General features: G+C 39.3%; 1 protein-coding gene across 1 annotated transcript; it reads right to left on the bottom strand.

Annotated features, from left to right (window-relative positions):
* Window positions 1-21: 21 nt before the first annotated feature.
* On the bottom strand, window positions 22-13,769 carry meis1a (Meis homeobox 1 a). Its single transcript, XM_055010339.1, has 13 exons — window positions 13,752-13,769; window positions 10,483-10,601; window positions 9,344-9,482; window positions 8,995-9,045; window positions 8,632-8,682; window positions 8,356-8,502; window positions 6,776-6,915; window positions 4,947-5,028; window positions 4,768-4,844; window positions 3,642-3,700; window positions 3,077-3,151; window positions 852-993; window positions 22-97 (listed from the first exon to the last, which is right to left on the bottom strand). The coding sequence occupies exons 1-13, from the start codon at window positions 13,767-13,769 to the stop codon at window positions 22-24; spliced, it is 1,176 nt and encodes a 391-aa protein (XP_054866314.1).
* Window positions 13,770-15,698: the final 1,929 nt, after the last annotated feature.

Genomic DNA, 15,698 nt, shown 5'->3' with positions numbered 1-15,698 from the left:
CATTTACCCTCTAACATCTCCCTACAGCACCAGTCCTGTAACTGCATCACCTGACTTCCTGTTTTGCTCCAGCCAGTAGAGGGCGCTGCCGCTGCATCTTAAATGATGCCGTTTTTGGAGATTTGACTACTAGAGGGCGCCGAACAATAAAACAGAACGAGCTGCAGCAGTAGGAACTCTTTTTTGTTGGATCATAACTGGAGTTCATTTCCAGTTTCAGTCTGAATGTCCTCTCGGGGCTTCCGTAGTCGGCAGAGCAAACACTACGGTGGCCGAGAGGTGCAAACCAAATTTACATAATGCAAAACACTTTTACAACCTCCAAGACAAATTTACAAGCGACAAAACACTTTTACAAGTCCAAAAACACTTTTACAAGTCCAAAAACACTTCCGGTGTAACCGGAAAGGGAATGTCCCAACTCCGGGGTTGAACCGGAAGTGACGAGGAGCGGCTAATGCTACTTTTGGTTGTTGTTGATGGTGAACTAAGATGGACAGCGAGCGAGTGATGTTTTGCCCGTTTTGTGGGGAACATATGAACCGATTGACGCGGTTTTGTTTTTTGTGTGGTCGGTCTTTATAGTGTTTAAATGGCGCAGATCAGACCAACAGAGTGCATTAGCCGCTCCTCGTTGTCACTTCCGGTTCAACCCCGGAGTTGGGACATTCCCTTTCCTGTTAAATTTGGATTTGTAAAAGTGTTCTTGGACTTGTAAAAGTGTTTTGTCGCTTGTAAATTTGTCTTGGAGGTTGTAAAAGTGTTTTTGGACTTGTAAAAGTGTTTTGTCGCTTGTAAATTTGTCTTGGAGGTTGTAAAAGTGTTTTGCATTATGTAAATTTGGTTTGCACCTCTCGGCCACCGTAAAACACAGCTCAGATCTGCAGAAATGCTCCATTTCCCTCCAGATCTTCACCTGCTGAGCCAGCAGCAGCTCAGGTGAGCCCTCAGGTGGAGGGGCGGAGCCAGTGGAGGAGGCTCCATGGCAGCCCGCTGAGAGACGAAGGAAACAAAGCAGATGGATGCCTGAAGTCCACGTCAGAGACCTTCAGCTGGAACTACACTGTAAGAAACAATCAGAAAACATGTAAAACAGATGGAGCATTGTAAAAAAAAAAAACAGTTCAAAATAACAGCAAGAATCTGTCAAATAATGTTTTTAGCTGAAGTAACGTTACAGTCACACTGTAAAACAATGAACCAAGACATTATTTACTGTCTGGGCCTTTGGTACAGTTTTATTTCTTTCACACCTAAAGCAGTTTAAATCTGTTGTTTAAACTGAGAGTTTCTGTGGTTTAAAGTGAGAGTTTCTGTGGTTTAAGTGAAGTTTTGTGGCTCTGAAGCTGATCCGTCTTCGCTGCTGCAGCTGAATGATGAATCTGTTGACAGATTAATGAGACTTGAATGAAATAAAGACACAATCATCTCAGAGGATTCAGGTTTAATTAGAGAAGAAGAAGCTCTGAAATGCGTCAACAGGACATTTCTACGAGCGTTCAGGTGGACAAAGACAAGAAAATAACACGGAATCAACACAAGACACAAAACTCCCATGAAAATGCACAATCACCCGGAAAGGAACACAAAACCCTAAAAAAAACAGGAAAAATCACCAGAAACCGAAAAAATTTCACCACAAATAAGACTCAAATTCCTGACAAAAACATGCAAAATTACCAGAAAAAAGACAGAAAGTCAACACAAAAAGATGTAAAATCACTGCACAACGACACAAAACCATGAAGATGCACAATCACCACAAAAGAAATCCAAAATCACAACAAAACACAAAAAAACATCAAGGAAAGAAGCAAAATCAACTGAAAAAGACCTCAGAATCACTGTAAGGAGCAAATATCGGCAAGAAACAACACAAAACCACCGATAAAATACACAAAAACAGGCAAAAACCGCCAACAAGGACAGAAAATCACCAGAAAAGACACAAAATGTTTTTCAGATGCTGATCCTGCAGCCTGGAGGTGGACCTCAGCTGGACCATGAAGACCAGTAACGTCCTGGAACCAGATCTCCAGGAAACCTGACCTCATCACAATACAGCAGCACTCACCATTTATTAAGGGATGCCGGCGGCGTCGCTGCTACATGTACTGCCACTGTCCCTCCGTCATGACTTCACCCAGCTCACCAGGACAGAAAACACACCTGGTGACCAGCTCGTCTCTTCTGGATTGGTAAAGTTCTGCTCTCGTTTCCGTTTTCAGACCACGTTAGAGCTGACCAGCTAACCTCACCCCGACCCTAACCCAACTATAACCCCAACCCTAACAACAACCCTAACCCTAAACCATCAATAAGAACAAGTCTGACCATGATGGAGGTTAGATTACAGCTCAAACTGTCACATCCCATAATATTGATGCTTAAAGTTGGTTCTAGAAAGAAATGAACAAAAAACAGTTTTGGTCTATGGTGGTTTTGCATCTTTTCTGACCAGGACCCCACAGTGGATGCATGTTCCTGACAGTGAAGCACAGAGGTGATACGAGACTGACACAAAAAAAAAAGACTAAACAACAAGACATACCATAATACTGATGCTCAGAGTTGGTTATGGAGAAGATGAACAGAACTCAGATGTGTTATTCCTCCTAAATGTCATGGTTCTATCCGCTGGACTGATGTAGTTCTGAGGCTCAGAAATGATGGAAAAAATCCATTAAAAAATGATATATCTGGACCCACCTCTATGGACTTCAAGAACCTGGAATGTTCTAAGTAAGACTAAACTTAAAGACTGGAAGCAGGAAAGGAGAACGTCCCCTGGAGAAAGTTCTAGAGTAGACCTACCGACAACTGGAGAAAGTTCTAGAGTAGACCTACCAACAACTGGAGAAAGTTATAGAGTAGACCTAGAGTAGGTCTACTCTAGAGCTTTCTCTAGGGGATGTTCTCCTCTATGGACTTCAAGGACCTGGAACTCTGGAAATATTCCCAGTATGAAGGCAGAACTCTGATCGTTAATAAAGTTACTGGAGATAAAGAACCAGATGTTCTGAGGAGGTTCTGGTTCTTTGTTCTATCCAGATCAGTGAGGATATAAAGAGTTCACCTGTTGGTCTGATGTGTCCGTCCATGACGAAGCCTCCCACTGGCTGAGCTTCTTGGTACGCTCCCATCTGGTTCACTGTGGACCAGATGGATCTTTAATAACTTGTATAACTTGTATAAGTATAACTTGTGTTTCTGTTTTTCTGTACTTGAGTTTCTGTTTTAAATCTTGGATCTGGAGGGTTATGAATTAATTAATTCATTAAGTTAACTAATTAATTATTAATTAATAAAGAGAAATTAATGAAATGTTTTTGTCCTCAAGAGGAAGATTAGCTCCATAATGTTTCATCTGGAGATTTTATATCTTCGTCTTCTAACCTGAAAGCTACTTCTAGTCCAGGTTCAGGAGATGAATGGAGCTTTGAGTCTCAGCGAGGAGCTTCCTGCTGGGTTCAGTCTGGCTCTACAAATCTGGATCCGTTACTTTCATCATAATGTCCCTAAAATTATATTATATTTGGTTGTAAAGTTCTAACATGGAACAAGGAAGTCTGTGCAGTTTAGATTTAACTGATGTTGTTATGCACCAAAGATGAATAAACCCCTCCAAAACAAAAGCCTGCCTGCTATGTCAGACTGGTTGATCATGGGTTGGATGATCCTGCGCCTTATGTTGATAAACCTGGAAGAGAAAATGGAGGAATGAGGCCTGCTGAGAACTTCTATGTTTCACTGTTTCTTCTGAAGCTGTTACAAGTTAACCCTTCAGTTAAACTGCTAGTTAACATTCTACTTAACCCTCTAGTTAACCTCTAGTTAATCTCTAGTTAACATTGTAGTTAAATCTCTAGTTAACCTCTAGTTAACCCTTTAGTTAATCTCTAGTTAATCTCTAGTTAACCCTTCAGTTAAACCTCTAGTTAACCTCTAGTTAACCCTCTAGTTAGTCTCTAGATAATCTCTAGTTAATCTCTAGTTAACCCTTCAGTTAAACCTCTAGTTAACCTCTAGTTAACATTCTAGTTAACATTCTAGTTAGCCCTTCAGTTAACCCTCTAGTTATCCCTTCAGTTAACCTCTAGTTAACATTTCAGTTAAACCTCTAGTTAATCTCTAGTTAACCCTTCATTTAAACCTCTAGTTAACCCTCTAGTTAGTCTCTAGATAACCTCTAGTTAATCCTTCAGTTAAACCTCTAGTTAACCTCTAGTTAACATTCTAGTTAACATTCTAGTTAGCCCTTCAGTTAACCCTCTAGTTATCCCTTCAGTTAACCTCTAGTTAACATTTCAGTTAAACCTCTAGTTAATCTCTAGTTAACCCTTCATTTAAACCTCTAGTTAACATTTTAGCCAACCATCTAGTTAACCCTTCAGTTAAACCTCTAGTTAAACCTCTAGTTAACCTCTAGTTAACCCTTCAGTTAAACCTCTAGTTAATCCTTCAGTTTAACCTCTAATTAACCCTTCAGTTAAACCTGTAGTTAACCTCTAGTTAACTCTTCAGTTAAACCTCTAGTTAACCCTTCAGTTAAACCTCTAGTTAACATTCTAGTTAACCGTCTAGTTAACCTCTAGTTAATCATCTAGTTATCCATCTAGTTAACCTCTAGTTAATAGTCTAGTTAACCCTTCAGTTAAACTGCTGTCCCTAGGGTTAGGGTTAGGGAGCCTAACCCTAACCCTAACCCTAACCCACTGTCTAGTTAACCCTCTAGTTAATCCTCTAGTTAACCTCTAGTTAACCCACCAGTTGTTGACCTGCAGGATGCTGAGGCCAGTGTCCTGAGCCAGCTGCTTCTTCTGCTCGTCTGATGGGTATGGGTGCTGGAGAGGGACAAATCACACATCAGCTGGTTGTTGTTGCTTTTGTGAGTCTTCCAGCTGCTGCTACTTAACGTTTAAGTGAGGAGCCGGGGCTAAGCTCACCACGGTAACCTGACTCATTAGAGATGGTCTTTTAATTAGTCCAGGTTTGTTCCTGCAGTTCTTCAGTGAGTCTGAATTACTGCTGAACGTACACAACAGAACACACACGTAGTACACTATGTAGTAACAACATCAAGAACCATAACATCCAGAACAAGAACATCCAGAAAAAGAACATCGAAAACCAGAACATCCAGAACCAGAACATACAGAACATCCAGAACCAGAACATAAAGAACATTCAGAACATCCAGAACATCAAGAACCAGAACATCAAGAACTAGAACATCAAGAACCAGAACAGCTAGAACCAGAACATCAAGAACCAGAACAGCCAGAATCAGAACATCCAGAACCAGAACATCCACAACCAGAACAACCAGAACCAGAACATCAAGAACCAGAACATCAAGAACCAGAACATCAAGAACCAGAACAACCAGAACCAGAACATCCAGAACCAGAACATAAAGAACGAGAAAATCCAGAACATATATCCCAAAGGCTGAAAACAGTGGAGTGCTCAGAAGAAACGTTTGACGCGTTTTAAAATCCTGACCCTGGAGAATGTGTTTTAACTGTGAAAAATGACTTTATTTCAATGAGAACTTTAGTTTCAGTCATTTTACTGCATTTTTAAACCCCAGCAGCTGAAAAACTACATTTTTTTACTCTTTAAAAAACGAAATTCCTGAAGTGACCAGCAGTGTTTATGATGTGACTACATGACCTAGTTAGAATAACAGAAATCTGAAATAAAAATTAATATTTCTCTGATTGATTTAGCAAAAACTGGACAGAAGTAAAAGAACCTGGAGACAGAATTAACTGTAAGAACGTTAAAAGTCCGTCACTGTGAAGCAGGAAAACATCCATCTGAGAGCTGCATGAATTATTTATTCCAGCCAACACCAAAGCTTCATTCAACAGAAAATCAATTATTGATGCCATCAGACCTCTGAAATAAAAATCAGACCATTCACAACAAGTCATTAAAATACACCAACGTCCTCCAGTTACAACATGATGATGGATGGATGTATGCTGGATGGATGGATGGATGGATGGATGGATGGATGGGAAGTCCTCGTTATTGAACAGGAAGTCCCTGTTACTCAACAGAAGTCCTCATTATTGAACAGGAAGTCCTCGTTACTGAACAGGAAGTCCTCCTTACTGTCCGACTTCAGTCATAACTCCTCCTCCTCCTCTTCCTTCTATTTAGGGTTAGTTTTGTTTCAATTTTAAACAGATTTGGACGTTCCGAAGTTTTAAGTCATGTCAGGCAAGTTTTTGTATTTTTAAACTTTAAATTTTCAGTCATTTTGGACAAAATGAGTCTTTTTTCCCCTTTTTCCATTTTTTGTTTGTGGTATTTTAGGCAAACACAAGTTTTTTGTCAGTTTAAACAAATTTGAAGTCATTTTGGGAACGTTTTTGTCATGTTAGACACATTTTGAGTGAATCTGAACATGTTTCCAAAGTTTTTTCCAACATGTTTCTGAAGTGTATCTAATATGTTTCTGACATGTCTCCGAAGTTTTTCGCAATTTTTCCAACATGTTTCCAACACATTTCTGAAGTTTTTCCCAACACATTTCCAGTGTCTCCAAAGTGTTTCTGAAGTGTTTCCAAAGTTTTTCCAAAATGTTTCCAACATGTTCCCAAAGTGTTTCTGACATGTTTCCGACATGTTTCCGATGTGTGTCTTCCTGTAGTGAATTCTTTCCTTCACATGTTGACAGTTTGAGCTGCAGCTTCTCCTCAGGAAGCTTCTGAATAACTTTCACTCTGAGGACACACCTGAGTGGACGGACAGGTAAGTTCACCTGGACACAGTGAGACGTTCGGCTTTACCTGGTTCACTGCTGTTGTTGCCGCTGTGAGACGTTTGTCCTCCGGTGGACAGAACCGGTGTCCCGGCCGACTGGACCAGCACCGAGTCCTCCGGGTCTCGACTCCACAACATCTGCAGAAGAAACTCATGAGAGCTGCAGCACCTGAATGCAGAAAACATCAGAAACGAGAATTTGGATGATGTTCATTTTGTCATTAACTATCATAGGATAATGTTATTTTTTACACCGACAAATCAAAGATGGTTTTACCTTAGCTAACATGTTTCAACTGCAACTGCAGTCTTCTTCAGACAGAACCCATACAACGCATAATGAAAAAACACAATATCAACACAGCAGTAAAACCACATACAAAACTCCGGCAGCCATTAGTCCACCCCAAAGACAAAATAGAACCAGACAAGAAATACAATATCATTTATAAAATTCCGTGCAAATCTTGTGAGAAAACATACATTGGAGACATAGGCAGATCATTCAACACAAGACGAAGAGAACACCAGACAGAATCCGAAAAGGAAACAACTGGACGGCTCACAAGAACACAAAAAGAAAAAGCCGAACAAGAAAACAAAAAATCAGCCATCACGGATCACTGCAAAAGAAATAATCATATCATGGACTGGGACAGGGGGAGGATTTTAACATCGGAGACCAACAAACATAAACGATGGAAAAAGAAGGCCATCGAGATCAGGAAGCGGGCGAGCTGCTCCATGAACCGGGACGAGGGGGACTACACCCTCTAATACCTGGGACTCCATCCTCCAGAGACCACCGGACGGCGGGGGGCGTGGCCTATCTGACAGATTCTGACAGATCTGTCAGATCAGCCATGTGATAAAAAAAGGACACGTCATCATATGTCAGATGACGCTCTGAAAAAGACTGCAGTTGCAGTTGAAACATGTCAGCTAAAGTAAAACCATCTTTTCTTTGATTTGTCGGTGTAAAAAATAGCGTTATTGTAGTATCTGATATGAGATCTGAGATGTTGCTTGTCAGAATAGAATGTGTTCTTCTGCTGAAGGAAGTCATTGCTGTGATTAGATTGGGAGTCGTTATGTCCAGGTAATCATAATTGATCTCAGGGGTCCGAATGGCTCTTTGGGCGCCTTAATGATAGGGGGTTGATCTGTAGGGTCTTGTTCCATGACCAGATGTCTTCTAATTAGGAAATATATGTTGTGACCTCATACCTGTCCAAAGCATATAAAAGAGACCTTCGGTTATTGTTCGGAGAGGTTCATATTGGCTCTGAATCCTCCCAGGCAGTCTCTCTGTCTGATTGAAGCTGTTCTTCTTTATAATAAACTTATTGTTAAGCAAGTCAGTGTCAACGGACGTTTTCTTCAACATCTGCACATGGCATTATCCTATCAGAAACAAGCTCCGTCTTGAAGGAACCAATTTTTAACATCGTTTCATCAAACCGGTTCTAACGTCGGCTTAATGAAAACAACTGTTACTATCAATTTTATACGTCTTCATTGATAATGGATCGTCACATTAGTATCTGGTATCTGGTTCTACATAATAAAATACATCACCTGATCTCTGCTGGTCCCTGAGGACCGGATGAAGTCCTCGCTGTCCGACTTGTTTCTGTCTCGGTCGTCAATAACCAAATCAATCGGCATTTTCCCCTTCAGACAGCTGATGTATCGATGACAGAAGTTATCACAAAGTTCATGAACCTGGAAACAAAACAGAGTTGGAGCTACAGCAGCAACAGATAAAAGACACAGAAAACAAACGGAAAGTTAAAGGTCTAAGTCTGATCAGAGGAACTAAAGAGAAACTGAAGCAGGTGGAATTTCTCTGACCTTCTCCAGCTCCAGCAGGTGGAATCGCAGCACCTGGATGGACCGAATCATCTGTAGACACGAAAACATTGCGGCATGAAGCAGATTCTGGAGGAGTTCATTCAGTCTCAACGTCATCTTAGAGAGGAAGTTCAGATTATTCACAGCAGAAAATCACTTCAGTCACCTCAAACCAGTTCTTTACACATCAACAAGTACTTTTAGTACTTTTTAGTACCGAAATAGAATGCAGGATTGGTCCTGGTCAGAGTATTTCTAACTGTAGTATTCGTATGTTTACTGCAGTGACAGATCAAAATACTTCCTCCAGCTCTGCAGGTTTTAATATTCATTAACTATGTTTAATCAGTTTGATTTCCTCACCAGGTCGTCCAGCTCCGGGTCGGACGGAGACAATGGCTCCTCTGATCGCATCTAAACACACAGAGTTCACTTAGAACCATTTAATATCTGAAGGTTCTAACAGAAAAATACAAAAAGAAAAACACGTGAGCAGCAGAACCGCTGGAGGTTCAACCAATAGGAAACTGCTCTTCTACAGCAACAACAGCTGATCAATAACTGATCAACAACTGACCAATAGCTGATCAATAGTTGACCAACAACTGATCAATAGTTGGTTAGTAACTGACCAATAACTGATCAATAACTGACGGACTAAATTACAGATAAAGTCCAGTAAAACAGCTGATTTCTGGAACTTCCTATTTACCTGCTCAGAGAAAGCGCAGATGTCATCGCTGAAGGAGTCGGAGGAGCAGATGTCGCCTCCGTGCACGCTCTCCCTCGGCGTGCACGTCGCCAGCTCACACTTCTCAAACATGAGCGCGAGCAGAGGGAACAAGGGATGTCTGCAGGAGACAACGAACCTCATCAGAGAACAGCAGCTGTGTTCTGAAGAACCTGAAGGACCAGAACTGGATTTAATAAAAACAGACTCAGATAATATTCCAAACATTTTCACAGCAAACTATAACCCTCGGGGAACCTCCAGGGAACCTTCAGGGACCCTTCAAGGAACTTTAAGGAAACCTTCATAGAACCTTCAAGGAACCTTTGGGGAACTTTCAGGGAACTTTTAAGGAACTTTCAGGAAACCTTCATAGAACCTTCACGGAACCTGCAGGGAACCTTTGGGAAACTTTTAGGGAACCTTCAAGGAACCTTCAGGCAACTTTCAGGCAACCTTCAGGGACCCTTCAAGGAACTTTCAGGAAACCTTCATAGAACATTCATGGAATCTTTGGGAAACTTTTGGGGAACCTTCAAGGAACTTTTATGGAACTTTCATGGAACCTTCAGAGAACCTTCAGGGAATTTTTATGGAATTTCTTAGGGAACTTTCAGGGAACCTTCAGAGAATCTTCAGGGAACTTTCAGTGAACCTTCAGGCACCCTTTAGAGAACCTTCAGAGAACCTTCAAGGAACTTTCAGGGAACCTTCAAGGAGCTTTCAGGGAACTTTCAGGGAACCTTCAGGGACCCTTTACAGAACCTTCAAGGAACTTTCAGGGAACCTTCAGAGAACCTTCAAGAAATCTTCAGGAAACTTTCAGTGAACCTTCAGGAACCCTTTAGAGAACCTTCAGAGAACCTTCAAGGAACTTTCAGGGAACCTTCAAGGAGCTTTCAGGGAACCTTCAGGGAACTTTCAGGGAACCTTCAGGGACCCTTTAGAGAACCTTCAAGGAACTTTCAGGGAACCTTCAGAGAACCTTCAAGGAATTTTTAGGGAACTTTCGGTGAACCTTCAGGAATCCTTCAGGGAACCTCCAGGGAACCTTAAAGGAACATTAAAGGAACATTAAGGAGTCATTAAAATGATTTTTCTTGTGGTTTTGATCGTCTCACCCGTAAACGGCATCTTTGTCCCTCCTGATGGCGGCCATGTTGTAGCTGCTGCTGTGGGAGAACTGGGAGGACTGGGAGTACTGGTGTGGAGGTTCTGCGTGAAGGAGCAGGTCTTCATACTGGAACAGAACACAGCGTGACCTCTGACCTCCACAGTCTTTAACCAGAAGCACCAACAGAAACCAGCTTTAGCCTCTTAAAACCATTAAACCGACTGGAACCACAAAAAGCTGAGATCATAAATCCTCCAGAACAGGAACTTATTTTCTTCTCTCACATTTCATTAAAACTTTCACTCCGTTTGTTTAGATTTTACTGCTGAGTGACATCTAGTGAATATTTTTTCTTACATTTGTCTAACATCTAAAACTAGACTTTTGGAACATTTTAGTGTTAGTTGGGATATTTGTGAATACGTGGATGTTTTTCATTGTTTTTGGTCTCATTTTTCAGAATTTAGAGATATTTGATTGATATTTTTTGTTTGAAGGACATTTTATTACGATTTTGCCTGCTTTTTTTTTAAAGAAAACATTTGCATTTTTTTTAAACATTTGTAGGACTTGTTTGAGATTGTTTCTGATTATCTTAGGTCAACTGAAAATCTTAGGGCATTTTGGTAAACGGCAATTACGAAGAAACACAAAATGATCATGAAGAGGCACAAAACGACCACAAAGAGACACAAAATAACCACAAAAACACACAAAACAACAATGAAGAGACACAAAACAACCACAAAAACACACAACACAGCCATGAAGAGACACAAAACAACCACAAAAATACACAAAACAACCACAAAAACACACAAAACAACTACAGACACAAAACAACCACAAAGAGACACAAAACAACCACAAACACACACAACATTCACAAAAACACGCAAAATAACTACAAGGAGACACAAAACCACCACAAAGAGACACAAAACAACCACAAATACACACAAAACAACCATGAAGAGACACAGAACAACCACAAAAATGATAAAATAATAATAATAATAATAATAATAATAATAATAATAATAATAATTATTATTATTATTATTATTATTATTATTATTATTATTATTAATAATAATAATAATAATAATAATAATAATAATAATAATAATAATAATTATTATTATTATTATTATTATTATTATTATTATTATTATTATTATTATTATTATTATTGCATATTTTTTCTTTAAAGTTTAAAAAAAATTGGCTTTGTATTTTAAATGTGAATTAAGTATTTTCTGATAATTTCTGATATTATCTGATATTTTTCTGGTATTTTCTGATATTTTCTGGTATTTTTCTGATATTTGTTTTAGTATTTTCCGAAATTTTGTTTTATTTTGTGATATTTTTCTGGTATTTTCTGGTATTATCAAGTATTTTGTGATAATTTCTGGTATATTCTATTATTTTCTGATATTTTCTGGTATTTTCTGATATTTTTCTGGTATTTTCTGATATTTTGTGATATTCTTCTGGTATTTTGTTAAGCCAAACTGCAGATTTGAAGCCACCATGAACAAACCCCCCCCCCCCCCCCTCCCCTTTATTTTCACATAAAAACTCCGTCAAGTTGAAGCGGAATAAATGGATTTTATTTCACGCTTTGGAGAAAAAAACTTTCAAATGAAGAAAATAAAAATAAACCCAAGAGCTGAACTCTAAAGAAGACTGAAATCTGGAACATTTGAAGTTTTTAGAAACGATTTTCACCCAATATTTAGTTTATAATAGAAACTTTAGATCAGAAGAAGGAAAAAGATTAAAGATTTCCTGTTCCAGTTTTAAGTTAACTGTGCAGGTTGTATGATATGAAATAACAAAATCTGCAGTCAGATTTTGTTGGGTCAGTTAACAGTCTGACTCCCCCTTTATATTGGGAATGCAAGAAGTGACCACCTCCAAATTTTCTCAGCTGAAACATCTGGACCTCTGCTGCTGTTGTATGAAGTATCAAGCATCTAGTCATCACAGGGGAAAGCTGTAGGGGGAGTCAGATTTTGTTAGCTGACCCAACAAAATCTGACTCCCCTACAGCTTCCCCCCCTGTAGAAAACAACAAAAAACAGTAAACGTACAACAGAAAAGCCGCCAAGTGGCCACAGAGGGAAACGTAAGTTGCGCGCGTTCACACAAAGAGGGGGTTGGGGTGGGGGGGGGATCAGATTTTTCCGGGAAGTAGGAAAATACTACAACACCTGTACAGGAGCGACGGTCACCGAATCCCGAACAGAGTCCAGACTGTTCTTCCCTTAAAGGAGCAGAGGAGGGTCTGTATCTCCAGAGCTGGAGGCTGCACATTTAGAGCATTTTTATAGACAGCTACCTCAACAGATGATCACTAAAGTGCACAACTTCTGGTTTTAAACGATGATTTCACTCAAGACATACTTATAATTTAAAGGTTTATTCAAGGAGTTTTCCACTTTTATTTTGATTCCAGTAAGTTTGTCTACAGAGCTGGACTTTCAGGACCACACCGAGTATTCCACATAAAGTACTACTTCATGTCCTGCCAAAGATTTTGGAGGTTGAATTCACCCAGATATTACTGATTCCATCATCATGACTGGGTAGCTCAGGCTGGGGTTCAGCAGCATGAAATTTAAACGCCTTTGCTGGTTGCGTTTTGAGCCATGCTTTTATTCTGAAGGAGATGCGCACCGGTACACGGAAGTGAAGTATTCTCTGAGTGCCGGGAAATTGTTGTTTGTCGTTTGATGAAGTTCCTCATGAAGACGCAGTGGTTCTACCTGTTCCATGAAGAAGGCTGGAGTTGATTCCTGAATAACTAACATCTGGATAAATAAACATCATTTACATAAATCATTTTACAGCAGAACAACCGTGTTAGACAGGATACACAACTAAAGGGGCAATTTATTAGGATCACACACTATTATAGAACTCAGGTGTTCTTTTAAACACTAAATGTTCTGTCCACTGATATTACTAACAGAGGTCCTAAGGGAACCTTTTCTGACTGAATGATGAGAAAACAGGAACATTTTCAAAGTTCCACTAAATCCTGCTCAGCTCTCGTTGACTAATGAAGTCAGTGACAGTCTGCATGTGGAGGAGAACTTCCTCAGTGATGGTTCTCTAACTGGTCTAAGGGTTCCTGGAGGAGCTTCATCAGTCCAGAAACAAACTTCTGGTTTCATACCTTTCAAACAATAACATGCATCTGAGGTACTGAAGGAGGAAAAAGCTCAACAATAAAAGCCTTCTACAGTCTGAATTTACTGTACGTACCAGATGTTCTACTGACATGGTGCTGATAGTTAGTAGAACGGAAGTGAACCCCTAACTTGCCATTAAATTACACACGTTTTGTTTGGGGTTGTCGTACTCCTCTGTCTGGAAATGCTCCACGAGAAGAACTTCCACCACTTCTGGACCAAAGTCAGGTCCATCTAGAAGCAGTTTAACAGTGAAGAGAAGTTCAAAATAAAAGTACGATGCAACAACAGAAACATCTGGAAAGATTCTTCTTTGTGTAAACATTCTTTAAAACTAACCTCCTAGAATTCAGACCCCTGGTTAGTGACATTTTAAAGAGTTTACTGGAACAGATCTAAACATCACAAACACGTGTGATAATGAGAAGATCAACTATGAGGAGAATGTAGTTTCACTGTTGAACCTTTTCCACAGCAGACATTTGGACTGATCACAGGTCAAAATCTGATGAATGAGCTCCATAAAGGATCTTCTGAACTATGACAGAGAAGCAGTAGAACAACAGCAGCAGCTCTAAGAGGAACCCAGCATTAAAACTGGGACCAGTTCAGATACCTGCAAATTGAGAGAACATCTCCTGGAGAAAGTTGTAGAGTAGACCAACCGACAACTCTACAGTCCAGAAAGTTCTGGAGTCGACCTACCGACAACTGTAGAAAGTTCTAGAGTACACCTACCGACAGCTGGACAGTTGTCGGTAGGTCGACTCTAGAACTTTCTAGACTGCACAGTTGATGATTGGTCGACTCTAGAACTTTCTAGACTGTACAGTTGATGATTGGTTTACTCTAGAACTTTCTAGACTGTAGAGTTGACGGTTGGTCTACTGTAGAACTTTCTAGACTGTAGTTGGTAGGTCTACTCTAAAACTTTCTCCAGGGGACGTTCTCCTCTATGGACTTCAAGGACCTGGAACTCTGGAAATATTCCAAGTCTGAAGGTAGAACTCTCATCACTGATAAAGTTACTGGAGATGAAGAACCAGATGTTCTGAGGAGGTTCTGATAGTCTTTTCATAGAATCTTTTAAATGCTAGTAAATAAATCAGCGACAAAGAAAACAAGGATGTATTTGATGGTCGATTCTTCAGGTGGCTGCAGATCCGTGGACCTCCTGAGGACGACGGATGTTCTTCAGGACGTTCCACCAACTCCCTCCAAAGACGAAGCAGGAATCCTTCGTTCTTCCTGTAAAATATCACTTCATCCTGTACTTCTAGAGCTTCAAATTTGGATATTTATGAAGATATCTACCTATTGACTTCCAGTAGGTTCTTGTCTGTTTAAACATCTGAGGAACTATTGGAGATAAAAACCTGTAGAACCAGCTGGAACCTGTTGTTTATATTTGTGTTTGTGTGAACCCTCAGATAGAAACACTTTGGAGAGTTAAAATCCACATTATTGATTTGTTTTTACATTAATATTGAGGTTATTGATTTGTTTTACATTAATATTCAGATAATTGATGGATTTTTACATTAATATTCATGTTATTGATGAATATTTACATTAATATTCAGGTTATTGATGGATTTTTACAATAATATTCAGGTTATTGATGGATTTTTACAATATTATTCAGATAATTGATGGATTGTTACAATAATATTCAGGTTATTGATGGATTTTTACAATAATATTCAGATGATGGATTTTTACATAAACATTCAAATTATTGATGGATTTTTATATTAATATTCAGGTTATTGATGGATTTTTATATTAATATTCAGATTATTGATGATTTGTACATTAATATTCAGATTATTGATGGATTTTACATTAATATTCAGATTATTGTTGGATTTTTACATTAATATTCAGGTTATTGATGGATTTTTACAATAATATTCAGGTTATTGATGGATTTTTACAATATTATTCAGATAATTGATGGATTGTTACAATAATATTCAGGTTATTGATGGATTTTTACAATAATATTCAGATAATTGAT

This window comes from Amphiprion ocellaris, chromosome 4 (assembly GCF_022539595.1).
Source record: "Amphiprion ocellaris isolate individual 3 ecotype Okinawa chromosome 4, ASM2253959v1, whole genome shotgun sequence".
Lineage (NCBI taxonomy): Eukaryota > Metazoa > Chordata > Actinopteri > Pomacentridae > Amphiprion > Amphiprion ocellaris.
Note: the sequence above shows the minus strand (reverse complement) of the source record. Positions and strands in the feature narration are given on the sequence as shown.

Coding starts and splice junctions, on each gene's coding strand:
- meis1a (XM_055010339.1), bottom strand. Junction 9,483..10,482: donor GACAAAGATGCCGTTTACGG/GTGAGACGATCA, acceptor TGTCTCCTGCAG/ACATCCCTTGTTCCCTCTGC. Junction 994..3,076: donor CGGACACATCAGACCAACAG/GTGAACTCTTTA, acceptor TTCGTCTCTCAG/CGGGCTGCCATGGAGCCTCC.